General features: G+C 41.5%; 1 protein-coding gene across 1 annotated transcript; it reads left to right on the top strand.

Annotated features, from left to right (window-relative positions):
* The first annotated feature begins 4841 nt into the window (after window positions 1-4841).
* Window positions 4842-10223, top strand: CTSL (cathepsin L). The gene is made up of 8 exons (XM_052701220.1): window positions 4842-4968; window positions 5511-5646; window positions 5991-6113; window positions 6200-6355; window positions 6694-6918; window positions 8469-8637; window positions 8926-9043; window positions 9811-10223. The coding sequence occupies exons 2-8, from the start codon at window positions 5521-5523 to the stop codon at window positions 9908-9910; spliced, it is 1017 nt and encodes a 338-aa protein (XP_052557180.1). The 5' UTR covers window positions 4842-4968; window positions 5511-5520; the 3' UTR covers window positions 9911-10223.
* Window positions 10224-17973: the final 7750 nt, after the last annotated feature.

Below are 17973 nucleotides of genomic sequence, written 5' to 3'. Positions count from 1 at the left end.
TCCACAACAGTTTTTTCACATCCTTCTAACTGTCTGAAACAATCACTTCGAAAACTTACTACACTTGTTTTCTGTAAGAACCTTTACTGTAAAATATAAGTACAGCTTGATTATTTTGCTGAAGAGAAATTTGACATATATTTTTAGTATTCTGTTTTCCTACAGACAAATGTGTCTCTGGCATATTTTACACATAAACCAGGCACTGGTATCTAAAATTAGTACAGTGCTCTCTGAAATGTTTGTGTGCTTTTTTAAAAACTGAATCAACATTAAACAGCAAAAGCTTGCAGTGAAATGTCATAGTTTGCATTTGAGAGTAGATAACCAAATTTAAGACAGAGGGATTTCTCCAGGTTTAAATAAACACATTCACAACCATAGTTTTTAATTAAACTAATTCAGATTTGTGTAATTGAGGAGTAAAGCTCTTGAGTTTGGTCTACAGATTAACACACACACAAAAACAAAAAACAACAACAACAACAAAAACCCTATGTTTGACTAAATGTAGTGCCTTTTCTTTCCTGTTATAAGAAATGGTATCTGAACAAACCACTCATCTTCACTTCAGTAAAGAGCATGGCACATAATTTACCTTGAGATAGCTGGCCCATGGATCTTCTTTAGTGCCCACCATTGTCACAGAGAAGTATGACATAGCTTATTTTATTCACATTGAACAGATGTTTCTGATACATTGTCAACCTGCTGCAGCTTTGCAAGTCAGCTAACTTTGCAGAAGAGCTTTGCTTTTTTGGATTTCTGGGTCTTTTTCCAGGTAAGCACATTCCTCTTTGCATTTGCACCAAGATAATGAAGACAAAAATGGGCATTGAAGAAGAAAACAAATTTGAGAAATTCTGACTTCATATAATGAAAGTAGCTGTGGTGAGATGATGTGCATTGTTATTGGGATGTGCAGTGGCAGCTGAATTTCATGTTGAAGTTTCCCTGGAGATTAGTGCTGAGTTTAAACCTCCAACTATAAAGGCAGCACATCATTATGCAAGTTCTTGTGCCTATTGAGAAATACACAGCTCCTGTCATGTGGTGACTTGTGGAAGCTGAGAACAGTATTGGAGCTGTTGCAATGGGAACATGACCAGTTAAGGGGTTGTTCTTGCCTCTGAGAAGAATGGAAGGTCTTTGCCAAAATAGCTAGAATTTTGCACAAAAGGAGTTCCTCAAAAGCTGTTATTCTTGAAATAATTTGGGAAGTTTCCTTCGAGAAAAGAGAGAGATGAATTAATAGGCAACAGAGGTTGTCATATTTCAGAGTTTTGATTTCTATGTTATTGAAGAAAGTGCTGTGACTACTGTGAATAACGCAGCTATCTATAGACTGACATTTCTTGGCTTTGTCTGAGGCTGAAGGAGGTTCTCTGGCTTTCACTCTTCCTCCTTTCTCTGAAAGGAATGCTTTGTGCAGAAGATTCTAGTCCCCGCAGGGGTGTTTTCAAAAGGACAAAGACTGCTGTGGCTGGTGTGACTGCAGTAGACATCAAAAAGGTAGAAGCATTTGATGAAAAAAGATTTCTAGCTATATCTGCCCATTCATTATCTCTAAGCACTTCTACTGGCCCATCATTCACTTGACCAGAACACCTCCAGACTGCAATTTGGTGTGTGAACACATTTTGGTGTAAGAAAGGAGCAACAGAAACAGTGCTGTCACCAGTGCACCATCTATGGCCTAAGAGCAGCACTGGAAATAAAACTATACTATAAAACTATATTAGCTATATAATAAGGCATATTTAGCTGTCAACAGCCTCTGCAGTGTGGTTGGTGGTCTTCACACTGAAGACAACTCTCAAACAGTAGTTGTTTGCACAGGAGCCTGAAAACAGGAGTCCTACGCCAGCTTCCCATCACAGGTTTTTAAGTGGCACTCTTGTGATGGCCAAGTTGTGATCATTGCCATTCATCTAGTCAGAAGCCATAGTGCGGCTGGGATGAATAAATGTTTTAGGCAGGATGACTAGGTGAGTACTAAAGGCAGAGAGAATTTTCACCAATTTACAGTGATGAAATTAAGGGCAGAGTTGAGAGGAGCAGAATGGAATCTAGCTTTTGAAAAAAAAAAAAAAAAAAGTGGAGAAAATAGCTGAACAACCTCCAAAAATACCTGGGAAATTGATATATCCACATAGTAGTAATGATTCAGAGCAAACTGAAATTTAATGTGCTGAAGGTGAAAGTACATCTGTTACCTTCAAGTATTTCCAGAAATTCTCTATTATTTTATTTGCTCTATAAGGTAGTTAAAGAAATCTATAATATGAGCTTAGCTTCACAGTGAGAATGGCATCTGACATTTTTGCGTGTTGTGAACATGCACTATGAGTACTCACAGAAAGAGGCAGCACAGTAGATACACACTGTGTGATCCCATCATAGCACACACGGGATTCATGGTGCAAGACTGTCTGTAATTCTGACTTATCTCCTGTAATTCCAGCTAAACATCTTACCCGTCTCAAAAAGCAGTCCTTCTCCACAGTTAATTGGAACCTTAAACGTAGCCTTTCAATTTTCAGTTGGTATCAGATACAGTTGCACAAACAAAAACACAGGACTGAAAAAGTCTCACTGCACAGCACACCAGCAAAGAGCTGTGAAGTAAAAACTTTTCAAGTAGCACAACTCACTATCATCCTCCCATCACCCAAACCCCACAAGACCCCATAAGATACACAAATTATGAAATCATCTAATTTTCATGAATCATCTGCACATAAATTAGCCATGTAGCAAAGTTTCAAGTTGGAAAAATACAAAGGTACGTTTTTATTCAGTGTATGTATTTTAAATTCTCCTTACAAATAAGGAAATAGAACATTTTCCTTAGGAAAGGCCAGCCTTTGATAACAATAATAACTGCTGTTTGGCAATTAAAAATACAAGTGGTAAATGTTTAGTTGAACAGAAAGCACAAGGCTAGTGAGGTTTTTGTATGTTTATACACTTAATAGATGCTGTGCAAATGCACATTGATGCAGTTTATGCCATGCTTTTTTCTTCTTTCAAAAAAAAATTGCTTCTATGGTGGATATATGGTCAGCTTGCTACTAGCTGTAACAAACCACAGAAATTTTGGGCAAAACATAAACTTTCAGAACCGTCATAGAGATCTTTTGAAATTTGATAACACATCCTTGCAAAGCAAATATTAGAAATGATGAGCAAGTAATTACTAAAAATCATGATGCCTCCAGTATGTATTTGCTGCATTCCAACTCTGAGGAAATTCTTTCAATGTTTCTTTCACAAAGACCTCATGTTTTCCTGCTCAAAGTGGCATGCCTGCATGCATAAAACCATCCTGACAGCCCTGAGCGTTTGTATACAGCCTTTGACTTAAGTAAGCAGCTCAGCTTTAAAATGTCTTGTTTTCTCACAGGTTTTGCAAGGCAAGTTTATTATTGTTGGTGTATTTACACTTCATGTCTCCCTCCCTCTCTCTCTCTCTCTCTCTCTCTGTGTGTGTGCGTGTGTGTGTGCAATGAGAACTTTGAAAAGACATGACAACCTCTTCAGCGTCTCATTGTGTGTTGGCTCTGCGGGCCTTCCTCAGGCCAAAAGCTGTTCCAATGAAAATCTGGTTAAGGAAACACATTTTGTTTGTCCTTGTGTGTTGTGACACATTTTGTGTCTTAAGACATCAAAAAAGGGAGAAACATCTATCATGTGATTTCTGCCTTTTCTCTGTTGTGCAACAGTTCACAAGCTCTGCATTTTACTCCATGTTTGTAAGGGAAAGCAATCTTTACAAGGGAAATGCTGTCTTTACAATAATTTACAGAGGAGCCTCATATAGCTCCTACAGTTATTTTACTTCTACAGGCAAACACCCTGTTAAAAAACAAAGCCTGTCTGTTCCCACACTAAGTCCACACACAAATGGTTTAATATCTCACTTGTGCTCCAACTCTCAGTGTTTTTCTCTGCTTTTCAGGAGACACTACTAGGTGATATCTCTATGACCACTAGCCATAACGTGGTGAGACACCTGATTCTTACTATATCAGGTCCAGAGGCAAGAAAAAAACAGTTTTCACATATTAAATTGTGGGGGGTGGGGGAAAAGGACTTTCTTTGAAGTACTTCTCATACTAGTGTAACTGCAAGTGCTGCAGCACACCTGGACGTGAGCGAGATGCCCCTCACATGTGCCTGGCATCAGATCAGGAACAAAACTGTGCTCTGCAGCAAATGTACAGAAGCCTCCAGCAAGCAGCAGCAGTGCTCCCAGGCTGGAACTGGCTGCAGCAAGGCCGGCACCTGTCTGGAAAGAAACAGAGCAGAAGGAAAGAACCAGTGAAGTCACACACCCTGGTTTGTGCCCCAGTAGGCCTCTGAGTTTCAAAGGGACAACACGCAAGGCTCCCAGGCTGCCCATCGGCTCGATCTGATCAAGAGCCATCACTGGGGCCGCTCTTGTGTTTCTGCGGTTTCAAACAACAGGCCTTTCTTCCTTTCCTTCCAGATTTGTTGCCTTACGCTCTATCAATTATGAGTTTTATACTGAACTCCCAACAGCTTAAATACTCCACCCCTCTCTCTCGCTTGCCTGCCCCTCCGCATCGCAACACAAACACCGCCTAAAATAACAGCCGGGGCACTGCGGGGCCCCCAGGGCAAGCAATTGCCACCGAGACGGGCAGCCACCCTTCGGTGCCCGGGCGGCCGTCAGACCGCTTCGGTGAGCTCCTCACGCACCGCCGCGGCCCGACCCCGCCTGACCGCAGCCGACGGCGGCACTCGGAGACCCACAGCGCAAACCTCCACCTCAGGCGCGGCCCCGTCCCGAGCGGGCGGGAGGGCGGGGCAAGTCCTGGCGCTGCCGCCAATCGGCGCGGTGGGGCGGGCTCGGCCATAGTGGCAATAAAAAGAAGGGGCAGCGGTGCCGCCGCCGGCTGAGCCGCGCCGTGGTTTTTGTTTGTTGCTCCGGTGTCGATCGAGGTGAGCTACGTGAAGACGTTGCAGGCGCTGCCGGGGTTCCGCGGGCCCCCGCCGCTGCAGGCGCTGCTGGCACGTAGGAATGGGGCCGCCGTTCCTGGCGAGGCTCCTGCTAAGCTGCCCTGCCGCTGGCCCCCGTTTTGGGCCGCTCCGCCCGCCCTTGTTTACGGCCGCAGCTGAGGGCTCCGAGGCCTGGCGTGGTGGGGCGGAGGGGCAAGATGGCCTCGAGAGCCGACCATGACCGCGAGGAGGGTGACTGCAGCCTGGCAGTCCGCTCGGCCCGGGGGGGCCGGGGTGGTGAGGGTTGGGATTCGAAGCTCGAGTAGGGGGTTGGGGGAGGAGCGGAGTGCTTTCTTCTCCGGTCCGAGAGCTTTCTTCGGGATCTGTGCCCATCTTGTTTGTTTGCTCTTGTAAAGGAAGAGGGGAACCGAGTCTTCTGCTGTGAACGGATTTGTTTCAAGCCGGGTATTTCAACGTGGCTGTGAGGCAAACAGGGCTTGAGTGCGTATTGTTTTGCCCAATGGGCGTTGCTCAATTTCCGGCAGATTCGTCAACATGAACGTGTGTCTGACCATCCTGTCCCTGTGCTTGGGGCTGGCCTTTGCTGCACCGAGACTAGATCCCGATTTGGACAGCCACTGGCAGCTGTGGAAGTCCTGGCACAGTAAAGATTATCATGAGGTGAGTGCCTGTTGGGTGGCCCCTGGGATGTGTGTTCAGCTCAGCAAATGCAAACCGTGCTCGGCTGGGCCCCATTAGCTGAGTCATGACTGCTTTGTTTTAAAGCTGCCCGTGATATGTATTTGTTGAATTAAACCTCTCTTTTCCTGAATCCTTTTGCTTTGTTCATGTGACTGCTCAGTTATGCTTTTCATATAACAGTGGCAAAATGACCATTTATGGAAGCTTTTTTTTTTTTAGAGGCGTTCATATTTGCCTGTGTATACAAATTATAACAAAGCATGCTATCACTTGAGTGAGATTTTGGACTTTCTCACTGAATTATTGCTTTTCTGGCTTCTCAGAGAGAGGAAAGCTGGAGGAGAGTGGTATGGGAAAAGAATCTGAAAATGATTGAACTGCATAACCTGGATCACTCATTGGGAAAACACAGTTATAAGTTGGGGATGAATCAGTTTGGTGACATGGTATGTACATAAGCATAAAACATTTGTTTCTAAACAGCCGTGTGTAGTATAGTAGGTGGTGACTTCACGTCTTCAATTTTCTTTAGACGACGGAGGAGTTCAGACAGCTGATGAATGGCTATATACACAAGAAGTCAGAAAGGAAGTACAGAGGATCCCAGTTTCTTGAGCCCAGTTTCCTTGAAGCACCACGATCTGTAGATTGGAGAGAGAAGGGATATGTAACTCCAGTTAAAGATCAGGTATTCTGTGTTGTTGGATTTTTAACTAGTTTCCTGAATGCTGCCTCCATGTTCACAGAGGAGAGATGCTGTTGAGTTGTTTGATGAACCCTAGTGCAAGCATGCTGAATTAAGTTCCATTTTAGTAAAATTCTGTACCTCAGTAGAATTATCAAGGAGTCCTTCTGTGCTAAATGTCATAAAACTAAAATAGTGTCTCTACTTGAGCATAGTAGAATCATGACAATGAAGTTGGTCTTGAGGCTTTTGCTTTTCTAATGCTTACATCAATGGCATGGGAACTGTAATTGCTTAATATGTCCAACGTAGCCATTTGTGATTTTGCTTCTTATTTTCAGGGTCAGTGTGGCTCTTGCTGGGCTTTCAGCACAACAGGAGCTCTTGAAGGCCAACACTTCAGAAAAACTGGAAAACTTGTTTCACTCAGTGAACAGAATCTTGTGGACTGCTCCCGACCAGAAGGAAATCAAGGCTGCAATGGTGGTCTCATGGACCAGGCTTTCCAGTACGTACAAGATAATGGGGGAATTGATTCAGAGGAATCCTACCCATACACTGCAAAGGTAAATGTCATAGCTGAACGTGCTGCAGATACAGCATCTTTTGTATAAACTGTAAGTGTGGGGAAACAAATACCTGGAGAGGATGAAGGCTAAATAGCCATCAGTACATCTGCTTTTCCTCTTGTATTCTTCTAAAGAAGTCTAGAATGGCTGCTTGCCCCAGGTTCTGTAGCAGTTGCATACTGCACTGATCTTAGGGGATCAAAATCATAGAATCATAGAATTGCTCAGGTAGGAAAAGACCTTAAAGATTATCAACTCTTTCCAGACCATCTGGAAAAACTAGAGCAAATCTTGTTATTGCTTCCCCCTATCAGATGCCAGACCTTGTGTTTGATGACACACCAAACCAAGACTTGGTTCTTGTCAAACTGCTACTTAGTCCTAAGGTTTCATTTGTGCTTTTCATAACTGAACTATTATAGGTTGTTTCCCACAGACCAAATAACTCTTGCAGCAAATGTGGATTTTCTTAGATCTGACTATGTCTTATTCTGCTTTTGGGCTGAATCTGCATAAATGCAGGTAATGAGCAGATTTCTAGAATACCTCTAAAAATCTATCAAAAGTTAAACGGGCATGAGAGGACAAAAGGGTGGTAATAAATGGTGGTGTTGCATTAGTCTTAATGTTTGGGCTTTTACTACTTTCAGTGCTGCTGCTCTCTAGAGAATTTCCTTGCAGTTTGTCTTCTGTTGACTGAATGTGCAGTAGCAGTGACATTCACTGTGAATAACTTTGAAGGATTTGGGTTCCTATCTGCCTGTATCCTATAATTTTTTTTTTAAACTTGGCTCTTCCAGCAATTCTGGTTGTTTATAGGAAGTACAAACTTGCTGATTATGAGAAGTAAACAACTGAGGCATGTGGCCCATGTTCTTTTAGTTGGAAAGGCAACTGAAGTTCTAGTTTCATCACACAGATGAAGCAGGGACATGCGTACTTTTTTATATCAAATTGCTAGATGTCCCAACTTGACCCCTTTCCTGAAACAAATGCCTGTGACACAGTTCAGATTTCACTGTGTGAAGAAAAAAAAGCCCAAAATACAGGAATACTGTAAACTCATACATTAAAAATGAGTCATTTCTAAGTCATTCTTCATGGTTTTCCAGACTGACAGACTGTGGATTTAAGTGCTTGCTCAATTAGCAGTTCCTGAACTGCTTTGTAATTAATGAATACTTGTCTCTCTTTCTTTGCCTATTAATGCATTCTGGACATTGTTTTCTCAGAAATGAAATTCATCTTCCCTGCTAGAGACTGCAGTGTTCCTAGATGTGAAGGTCTTCTGCATCCCAGTAAACCTTTCACTGTGGGCTTCTCAACCCTGTTTTTTTTTCCCTTTTTCTGTGTCTCTAAATAACTCAAAAGCAGTTTCTTTAGTTTTGGGAATGCTTTGAAAGAAGACCAGACGCAACTGGGTCCTTCTCAGTGTCTTGCTTTCAATGCAGTGAACTTATAGTATGTCTGGTAGTTCTTATGCTCACTCGTGTGTAAAGTAGAGAACTACGTAGTAACTAGTAGTTTTCTTATTTCTTTTAATTCAGGATGATGAAGACTGTCGCTACAAGGCAGAGTACAATGCTGCTAATGATACTGGCTTTGTTGACATCCCTCAAGGACATGAAAGAGCTCTCATGAAAGCAGTAGCAGCTGTGGGTCCAGTATCTGTTGCTATTGATGCTGGACACTCTTCATTCCAGTTTTATCAGTCAGGTGGGGATTTGTTAGTAACTTGCCTGAGGAACTTCTTGGATACTCAGTAATCACTCACTCTCCAGTTTAAGAGCAAAAAAGTCTGAGTTTGTGAAGTAGGACATATAAGTCCTCTTAATTCTAGTCCAGATTCCCACACTCTGTATATGCTTATGCTTGCTGCTTACTTTCTCCCAGAGATGCATTTCGCTTCCCTCACTGCACATCTTCTCTAGCTAATCAACACAATTTTGAACACAAGGATTCTAGTAGATCAGTTTGTTCATGTGCAATTTTATGCTTCCTCAGGTATCTACTATGAACCAGACTGTAGCAGTGAAGACTTGGACCATGGTGTTCTGGTTGTAGGTTATGGTTTTGAAGGTGAAGATGTAGATGGAAAGAAATACTGGATTGTTAAGAACAGGTAAAACTTTTCTATGTGTCATACTCTTTGTGGGAGGAGGGAGAGTAGTTTGTCTTTTGGCATAGGGAGATATGAAGAGGCAACAGAAATTAAAATCTACATACGGAAAATTTGGAGACTGTTCGTGGGGTACTGGGTAGAAGTTAAAAGTCAGCTTAGGATGCTGACCTGCTAAGGTAGGCTTTGAGCAGCAACTGCATTCCTCTGCATTTTTCAGCTGATTTAAGGGATCAAGGAAGCTTGGTAGAAGATTAGCCCATGAGAAGAATAGATGCACTGAAGTGATAGTGCATAGGAGAGCAGAAGGAAAAACAGGTTGTGGCAATGGGGGACCATGAATTTTCAGAAGCAGTGGGGCTATTCACTGTATGAAATAACATTTGAATTTTCAGAATGTAGTTACCCTGCTGGCCTGGGAGGAAAAAAAAGAATGCCAAAGGGCATATCACATGAGTTAGTCTCATGCTATCAGCACTAATGGGACACCACCCTCATGCTGCCTGCAGTCTTGTGTCCTCTGTTAAAATTGGCTGGGAGCATTGCCTGAGCTCCAGTAGTCCAAAATTGTTCTCGTGTGAGGCAGGCACCTCCATGTACAGCTGCACTACCTTTTCTTTTTTTTTTTTTTTTTTTTTTTGTCCTGCTATGTACATCTGTTTAAAATTTCCTGTGAATATGGAAGGCAGTTCTCAGTTCAAACACTTCATGAAAGAATAGTAAGGAAGTCTTATGGAGTATGAAAATAAACGTTTTATTTCTGATTACAGCTGGGGTGAGAAGTGGGGTGACAAAGGATATATCTACATGGCCAAAGACAGGAAGAACCACTGTGGAATCGCAACAGCTGCTAGTTATCCACTTGTATAATTTGAAGACTGGACATTTCAGTGCAAAAGGGGATAACAAACTGAATGACCAAACAGTCACACAGGTGGTAGACTTGTATTCTTCAAAAGTCAACTTGATTTTTTTTTTTTTAAGACTCTCGAAGTCTGTTTTACATGTTGGTGACATGCCACTTATTTTAAATTAATGTAAATGTTGGTATGTAAACAGCTTGTAATATTGCTGGCTTTTAACTGCTTAATCTAATAGATTCTTCTATGTATTTTTTCCTTTTTTAATTAGAAATAGGCCCAAAGGTTTACTTTTTAAATAAACACTTAATTTAGTGTGTACAGATGACTGGCTTTTGATCTTTCTTTCTACATGGAGCTCACCATTTAGGTATCCTGCACAGGACTGCTAATGAAAGTCTGTTGTATCAATTACATAAATGCAGCTTGAGAATGATGAACAGCTTTTATAAACTGGAGTGTAGTATTTGATACAGCTTTAAGGGAAAGAAGAAAAATGTCTTCACTGGAAAAAGCAGAGATGACTGAAATTGGATGCTCATTCTTTGAAACTTCTTGTTAATCTGGAATATTGTTATAAGAGAATGTTGGCTCTGTCCCATTGACCCAGAGGCAATAATACGGCTCTATCTTTTATAACAAAGTATTTTTATGCCCTATGTTCAGCCTCTGATTATTTCTTATCCAGAATTCTGACCCCAGACTTTCCTCATCCTACCTCATAATAGCTTATTACAGCTTGGTCTCCTTGTGATCATGATAGGGCAAACCAAGAAGATCCAAAGCAAGAATTCAGTGAGAAAGCTAGATGATAGGTTGTGGCAAGTTTACTATTTCCCCTTCTGCCCCTGCTCTAGTTAGGGAAAGAAGGAGTGGGGGGAAGGATTCTTCCTGTAGAAACTAGTTATGCCCTAATTAGCTTCTCCTGCTTACTCCCTAGATGTTCTTGATTCCTGACTGCACTTCAGTGACTTGTACTATAACCTGAGAGAACTGTCCTATGTAGATCTCTGATACTGAAACATTGCTACTAGCTGTTCTATACTGCTGATTAGATGTCTTTGGGGGTACCTCTACCTATAGTTCCTGTACTCAGTGGAACTGACATAAACACCTACTGGGGGAAGGCTTACCTTGTATTTAATGTGTTGACTCACATTTTTGTACTTTAGCTAAAGTGGAAGGGAGCTAGTGTAGGTTCAGGTTCGACAAAGCCAAAAGTTTTTATGTACAATTATCTTTTCTGAGTCTGCCAGTCATATACTCAAGGGAACACCTAAAGTTATGGAAGCAGAATTTCCCTATTGTGGATGAAGTAAGTTTTAAGGTAGCAGTTTCTCCTTCTCGGAGGGGGGGGGGGGGGGGGGAAGGGGAAAGCTGAATTCAGAAATACAGAATGGCTAAAACTTAACTGCTTAAGTTTTAAGTTAAATTAATTCATTAATTAAACTTAATGAACTGTGTGTCCATGTGCTGATTACAGATGAATTCTTTCAACTTGAATCTCCTTGCATACATTTTTTTTTCTAAAGGAAGAGCCTCCTTCAGTGGCTACTTAATAACTGCCAGCCAGAAGTGCTGGTTGGAATTGAGCTATTATGCTGACTTGTTAAACCTGTTATGGAGAACATCCACATTGCTTGGTGGAAGTATGTAGGAAACAAAAGGGAAGGAAAGCAACTTGGTCTTACCCATAAGGATTGTGCTTGGAAGAAAATGTTAGTAGTTTACATTCAAGATGCCAGGAAACTGGCTGCATAAGCTCCCTATGCCTTAGCTGATTTTCATTCTTTCATCCCTAGCACTGGGAGTGGACAGAAAACTGTCTCTCTCAACACTTCATTGCTGGACGTAAAGTATTACTAATTTTCTACCTTTCTTCAGGTAACATAAAATACCAAGTGCAGTGTGAGCTCAACTGAAATCCTGCTAGTCCTTGAGCTGCAAAAGAAAAAAAAAAAGCAGTAGATGAAAGGTATTTGGTTATAAAAGCCAAGGTTACTAAATCTGCCGGGAAGTCAAGATATTGTTTATGAACACAAAGGAAAAGAAGAGGAAATAACTTTCTGAAGCTATATTCATGTAAATGGGAATGTAGCTCACAAAAGAGGCACCAGCCTATGACTTAAAGCCAACATGATAAAAAAAAAGCTATTTGAATGCACTAAAACTTGCTGACTATTCTGGCTGAACATCCTCCCTTCTGAATGGAATTATCGGGAAGCTGACAGGGTAAAATGGGTCATGCAAATTACTGGATATTTACACAGACATCTTAAGTAAAAGCTTCAGCCTAAGTTTCCTTACGTGATATTGTAAGCAATAAAATTTGTGTCCACTGCATGTAAGCCCAGTGGTAGAAATTTAAACCTGTTGCACTTCAAGAATTGTTTCTAATCTGTTTTTCCTATTCCATTGTATTTGCCTTATTTCTGACGAATTGTATATTTTCTGTAGAAGTACTATTATGAAGCAGCTAGTAAGCATATGTCCTGTGGGGGAAAGTGGTGTATCCCCATAGTGTTTCTGCTTTCCTAAGACAAAGCAAACGTTATATATGCACAAATAAAGCTCCTGAGTTGTCTCTAGAAAAGCTATGGGCTATTAAAGCTCTTGATATCTATGTTCCTACATACTGGTTCCCAAAATTTTTGAAGACTTTTTTTTTAATAATATTTCTGTTGATAACAAGAGTTGCATTTTTCCACAAGGTGTATTACTTTAAAAGATCCTAGTGCACTTCTTGCCATTGTCCTGACTAGACTGTCCTGTTTAGGTCCTGTCTGCACTGGAGCTACTGATGCTGTTAATGGAGTCTTACATCATGCATATGTAAATACATGATTTGAGTAATATGCTACATGCTTGGTAGATGACAGTTCTGTACAATGATTAAACTGCCATCGTTGCTTGCCTTCATCTTCATTGTGAAAATGAACTGTTCTAATTATATTTGGGAAGAAAAGGAATTTTGCACTTGGGTTTCTGCGTGTTGATGCTTCTTCGATCAGGTTTGTCCTAGAGGTCTCAAAAGAATAACAATTTCTCCAGTTTGTCTGGTGAATGACTGTATGTCTTTGTGGATGGTTATAGGATTCTAAACAGAAGTATTTGTAAGGCAAGGAAAGGCAGGAAAAGAAATTATTCCTCTTGCACATGAAGCAGTCATTCTTTTAATTTCAATGAGAAATTGATTTAACCATCATGTAAAAATGTATTCCTTTTCTTTTAAACAGCGGTTATTTCCTCATTCTATCAGTAAACGTTAAGCAAAATTGAACTTCATTCCACTTTAACTGCTGATGTTTAATCTATTTCTGAAAATTTACAGTGGTATTAAGTAAGCCTACTCTGCCCCTAACAAATCTATGCAAAGAAAATTTCAAAGTGTTTTTAAGAACAACCACGACAAAATAATTTTCATTCCGCTCTGTCAAAGCTTGAAATCATTACTGACATTTCAGGTAAGCACAGGGACACCTAGAGCACATGGATAAAAGGATACAAACAGACACAAAATTCCCTCCAGAATAATCCCATTCACAAAATGAACCTTGATGACATTTTGAAAGGTTTCTCTGCATGTAGACTGTGAGCTTCGAGGAGGATGAGGGTTGTCTATTTGCTAAAGATCCATGGATGGGTTAATTTTCTTATTTTAGGGGCCCCAGAGGATGAATCTTCAGTTGTGTTTACAGGGAACTTGACTGTGCTTCATTTCTTTTCTCATCACACTAATTTGCATAAATATTCATTTTCCAATTTCCAATTGTCTTGAAAATTTATTTCTGCAGTTCTACTTATTTACATTACACATCTGTTGAAGAGTTGCTACCAATTTTAGTGAGTCAAGGGCCAAAAACAAACAAGAAGACAGGCATTTATATATATATAAAAAACTGGCTTATTTTTAAAATGCTGTTGTTTTGCTTATTAATCTGTGGTTCTCAAATTCTCCAGGAGATCCCAAAGCTACTTCTCAGTGCAACCTGGTAGTCTCTCTCGATAAAGTTGTGCTGAAAGCAGATGTCTAGAAATATCAGCACGCATTTTTAGATGTGGTACCATAGCTCTGGTTCCTGCCCCTCACATCTCTCTCTCAGAGTAAGAGAGCAAGAAGCATACAAGTGGTTAATGATCACTGTGAAATGTTATTTCAATTGTGTATTGTGTGCATTTAAGAAATTTTATAGCCCCATTTATTAGGTGCTCTGTAAATCCAAAAGCAAGGAAATCCCTCTTCTCCCCAGGCTTTTAATCTGAACTAACATGCAGCTGAAAGATGGGAAAGGAAAAAGCCAAAAGCAATGAATCTACTTGCCAGAGGTTGTGCAGTTGATTAGCAGCTGCTGGTGAGTCTGAGAGAATGCTGCCTTTGCTTTTTTTCATTGCAACTTCAGTAGAGCCAAAAGGTAAGCATATAGCTTGTCTTTCACTAACTTTAAATCCCAGGCCTACTTTTGTCTGCCTGGCCCTTTCTCCTTCATCTATCTCCCCTGATTTCTTTTTGTTGAGCAGTCAGTCTTCTTTTTATCTCCCTATGTTAGAAAGACAAATCATGTTATTTTGTTAAAAGAGGGAGAAAATTGTCCATGCAGGAACAGAACAGGAAGTGAGGTTACCAGAAAGGTGAAGCGCAATGCGTCACCTGGCAGGCGCCCGGCCAGCCTGTACCAAGTGACGCGTCTGGGGCACGTGGCAGTGACTGCTATTGCTGGGTGTGGGGAGAAACTGGCTTCCTCCTTCCCGGGCATTTGCTGACAGTGCGTTGTAATGCAAGTGAGAACCATTAGGGTGTAGCGAGCAGTAGTGCCTGGGCTCTGCCTCAGCTTAGTTCACAGCTCTGCAAGTGCACCCATTGAACGTCCTCATTTGACAGCCATGGTCAGAATCAGAAAAGCTGCCACCAGAGACCCACTTGGCTTCTGATGGACAGGATCCTGCAAACCCATGATGCGAATTGCTGAGCTGAGGGGGAGCAACTCCGCAGAACGGATCCCAGCATGAATACCTATCTATTACGCTCCATCAAGTGTTAAAATCAGCTCAGTGAAGTCATGCATGATCCAAATACAAGCTTGGTTTAGATTGTTGTCACATCTGCTGAAATCAAATGTGTGAGCAAACAAGGAACAGAATTAGTATAGTTTGTGAGCGTTTTCAAGATGGCACGGAGCAGTAGGCATTGTCTCCTCAAAATGTCTGCTTCTGTTCCTCTCCATGACTTGAATGAAGGCCCTCTGTCAATGTGTTAATTTTTATTTCCATTTAAGCCTCCCAGTTCATAGCCCCCAAGTATGTATGGAAAACAGATACTTTAAAGTCCTGCAGGTTTTCACAACTTTGTCATCTTTTCTCTGGTTAATCTTTCACTTCTGCTCTAAACGCACTAATCACCCCTTTTTCTTTATAAGCCAACTGGGTAACCCAATTTACTTAAACTAAGGTCTTAACTCTTCCTTGTAATTATCCTGAGATATACTGCTTTCATTTTATATATGATAATAATTTTTGCCTGATTTTTTCAAGAAATATCAGCTAGCTTTATTAAAAAGCAAGATAACTTCCATGCTTTATAGAAAACAGAATAAAAAACAGACTTTTGATGTAAATGCTCAAAGCCCACTTTCAAGCAACATTTCCATTTGAGCTCTCATGTTCTCTCAGGTGGCTGCTAGGATACCCCTGGTGACTGAGCTGGGCTGTGCTGCTGCTGCAGGCCTGCAGTCACTGTTCTGCTGCACCAGGTGCTGAGGCAGCAGCCTGCTGGACTCACGCCAGTCCAGATCTGTTTCTAACCCCCAGCCTTGTGATTTTAGTCATGAGGCTGCCGCTTTTCTCTGTGCCTGGCTACTCAGATGAGTTTAATTTCCAGTCCAAGTAACATGCAAAACAACTGCTTGTTTATTAGTGGTGGGAGTCTCTATGTTTTTTTTTTTATGTTTGTTTGTTTGTTGGATACAGCCACTGTAAGTAGTTTGTTTTTATTTTACTTCTGAAACAAGTGAAAATAAGTTCTGAAATTGGTGCCATTTTGAGATGTAATGTAAAGCACCAGCTTCTTCCACAAGCAAAGTGTCCTCACCCTGAGCTCAGTCAGCACCCAGTGGTACTGGGTTCCCTGTTCTCCATCAGCTCTGGAGACAGCTGCTGGTGTGCCTTCTTTTTCACCTCTCCAATCACTACATGTGACTTCTAGATCCTTAAAAAAATGAAATATTGTGAATCATTTTCTCACCAGATGAGAAACGTGTTTCCTCCTTACACAGCTGACCACAAGAAGTTGCGGTTCAACAAACACGAGGACTGTGCAGATAACAACCCTGCACTACAACCCTGTGGTTTGTGCCAGACAGCTCTCAGGGAACAGCCTGAACTGGTCAAACACTGGGAGGGGAAACTTTGAGCTCTGGACTGGTGGACTAACAGGGGCCATCTCCAAGCCTGGAGATGTGAGCTGGTGCAATGTGGAACCTCCTGCCTAGAGCACTGTTGCACTGCCTCCAGCCCTGTGCCCTTTCCCTTGTCCCTCTTCCCTGTTCTGCCAGTGGCAAGATTTCACCACACATAATAGTAGCCATGTAAATACATTAGAAAACTTTTCAGGTTATGTAGGTTAGAGTGGGACTTGATGAAGAAAAACTACAGTGCACACCAAAGATAGTTGCTGCTTACTTAATCTGTGTTTGGGGTTTGCACAGGCTGCTTATTGAGCTGAGATCACTTTCTGTTCAGTGCAGATACTGATCTCTCTTCGCCACCCAACAGCCCACAGGTGGTGAGTTGTGTTGTCTGAGCATCAGCAGCTGTCAGAGCTGCAGCTGTTTGAAATATCAGGCACACAGTGCCGGGCTCTACGCTGAAGAATGCCTAGGATTGCATGCAGATTTTGCTATGGAGTCAGGCAGTTCAGATGTATTTACGCTGAGGATAAGGCACTGAATGCTCGGAACACTGCAGTATGCAGTCTATCAGTTCACACAGAAACACAGATCTTAGTCACTAGGGTATGCATACCAACCACAACGTGATCTTTATTTCAGCGTGTCCCTAAAAGCAGTGGTTACAGTTAGAGAGTTAGAGTTACTCAGAGGATTACCAAGTCCTTGTCTTCCTTCCTGGCCCTTGGAAACAGGGCAGATACTAGTGACCCCACTTCTAATGTGGCACAGGTATTGCAAACATCTGAGATAAGTCTCAAATTATGCTTGGGTTTAGTTTTCCTGTTTTAGAAATGCAACAGGATTTCTTAATATAATGCTGAATTTACCTGCTACAGGTGTGTTTATATGGAGATGCAGGGGAAGAGAGAAAGAGACTACATATACGTACAAATATATATATACAGTGTGCACTAGCTCTCATGGTTGGAGTACACAATTACATTCTCTGTGATATAGTTCCTCTGGCTGTCACCTACACCTTCCCAGCTTTTTCTGCTTCCACTTCACTCTCCAGGATTTAAGTGTTGCTATGTTTTGTTGTTGACAGCAGATTTTCAGGAAGCACGTAACAAAGGACAGAGTAAGAAGTACATGGTGTACATGGTGGTGGTAGGTAGGTGACACTTCTTCACAGAGAAACAGAGAGCTGTAGAGTGCTGAGGCAGTACTGAAATCATAACCAAACCTCTGTGATAACAATGCCTGCAAGTAAATACCCATTCCATATAATTTTACACCTGCATGTATTCAATGTGAGACTTCTCTATGAGTATTAGAACATACTTGTAAGTTTAAAAATAACCACTGGGGGTTTTGCCAGGGGTATTTTTAACTTCTGTCCATGTCCTAATGTTCACAGTGAGGTCCTAATCAAACCTTATCTGAGCATGTCTGGGAGCATGGAGCAGGAAATGAGCAGATGGGGCAGGAATTGCTTAAGACAAGATGATCAAAAGAAATGCCCATCTAAGATAAGATGCTGATAAGAGCTGCAGGAGACAGGGGTAATAAAAGAATTAGTGTGCCAAATGCTTGAAGTGTCCTAAGTATCTGGTTTCACTCTTTTTGCTTAACATAATTACATATTTCATTTAATTAAGATTTTTTTTCTGTCATTGCTCAGCGAATG

The sequence above is a fragment of the Tympanuchus pallidicinctus genome, unplaced genomic scaffold (genome assembly GCF_026119805.1).
Source record: "Tympanuchus pallidicinctus isolate F22 unplaced genomic scaffold, pur_lepc_1.0 scaffold4, whole genome shotgun sequence".
In the NCBI taxonomy this organism is placed as follows: Eukaryota; Metazoa; Chordata; class Aves; order Galliformes; family Phasianidae; genus Tympanuchus; species Tympanuchus pallidicinctus.
Note: the sequence above shows the minus strand (reverse complement) of the source record. Positions and strands in the feature narration are given on the sequence as shown.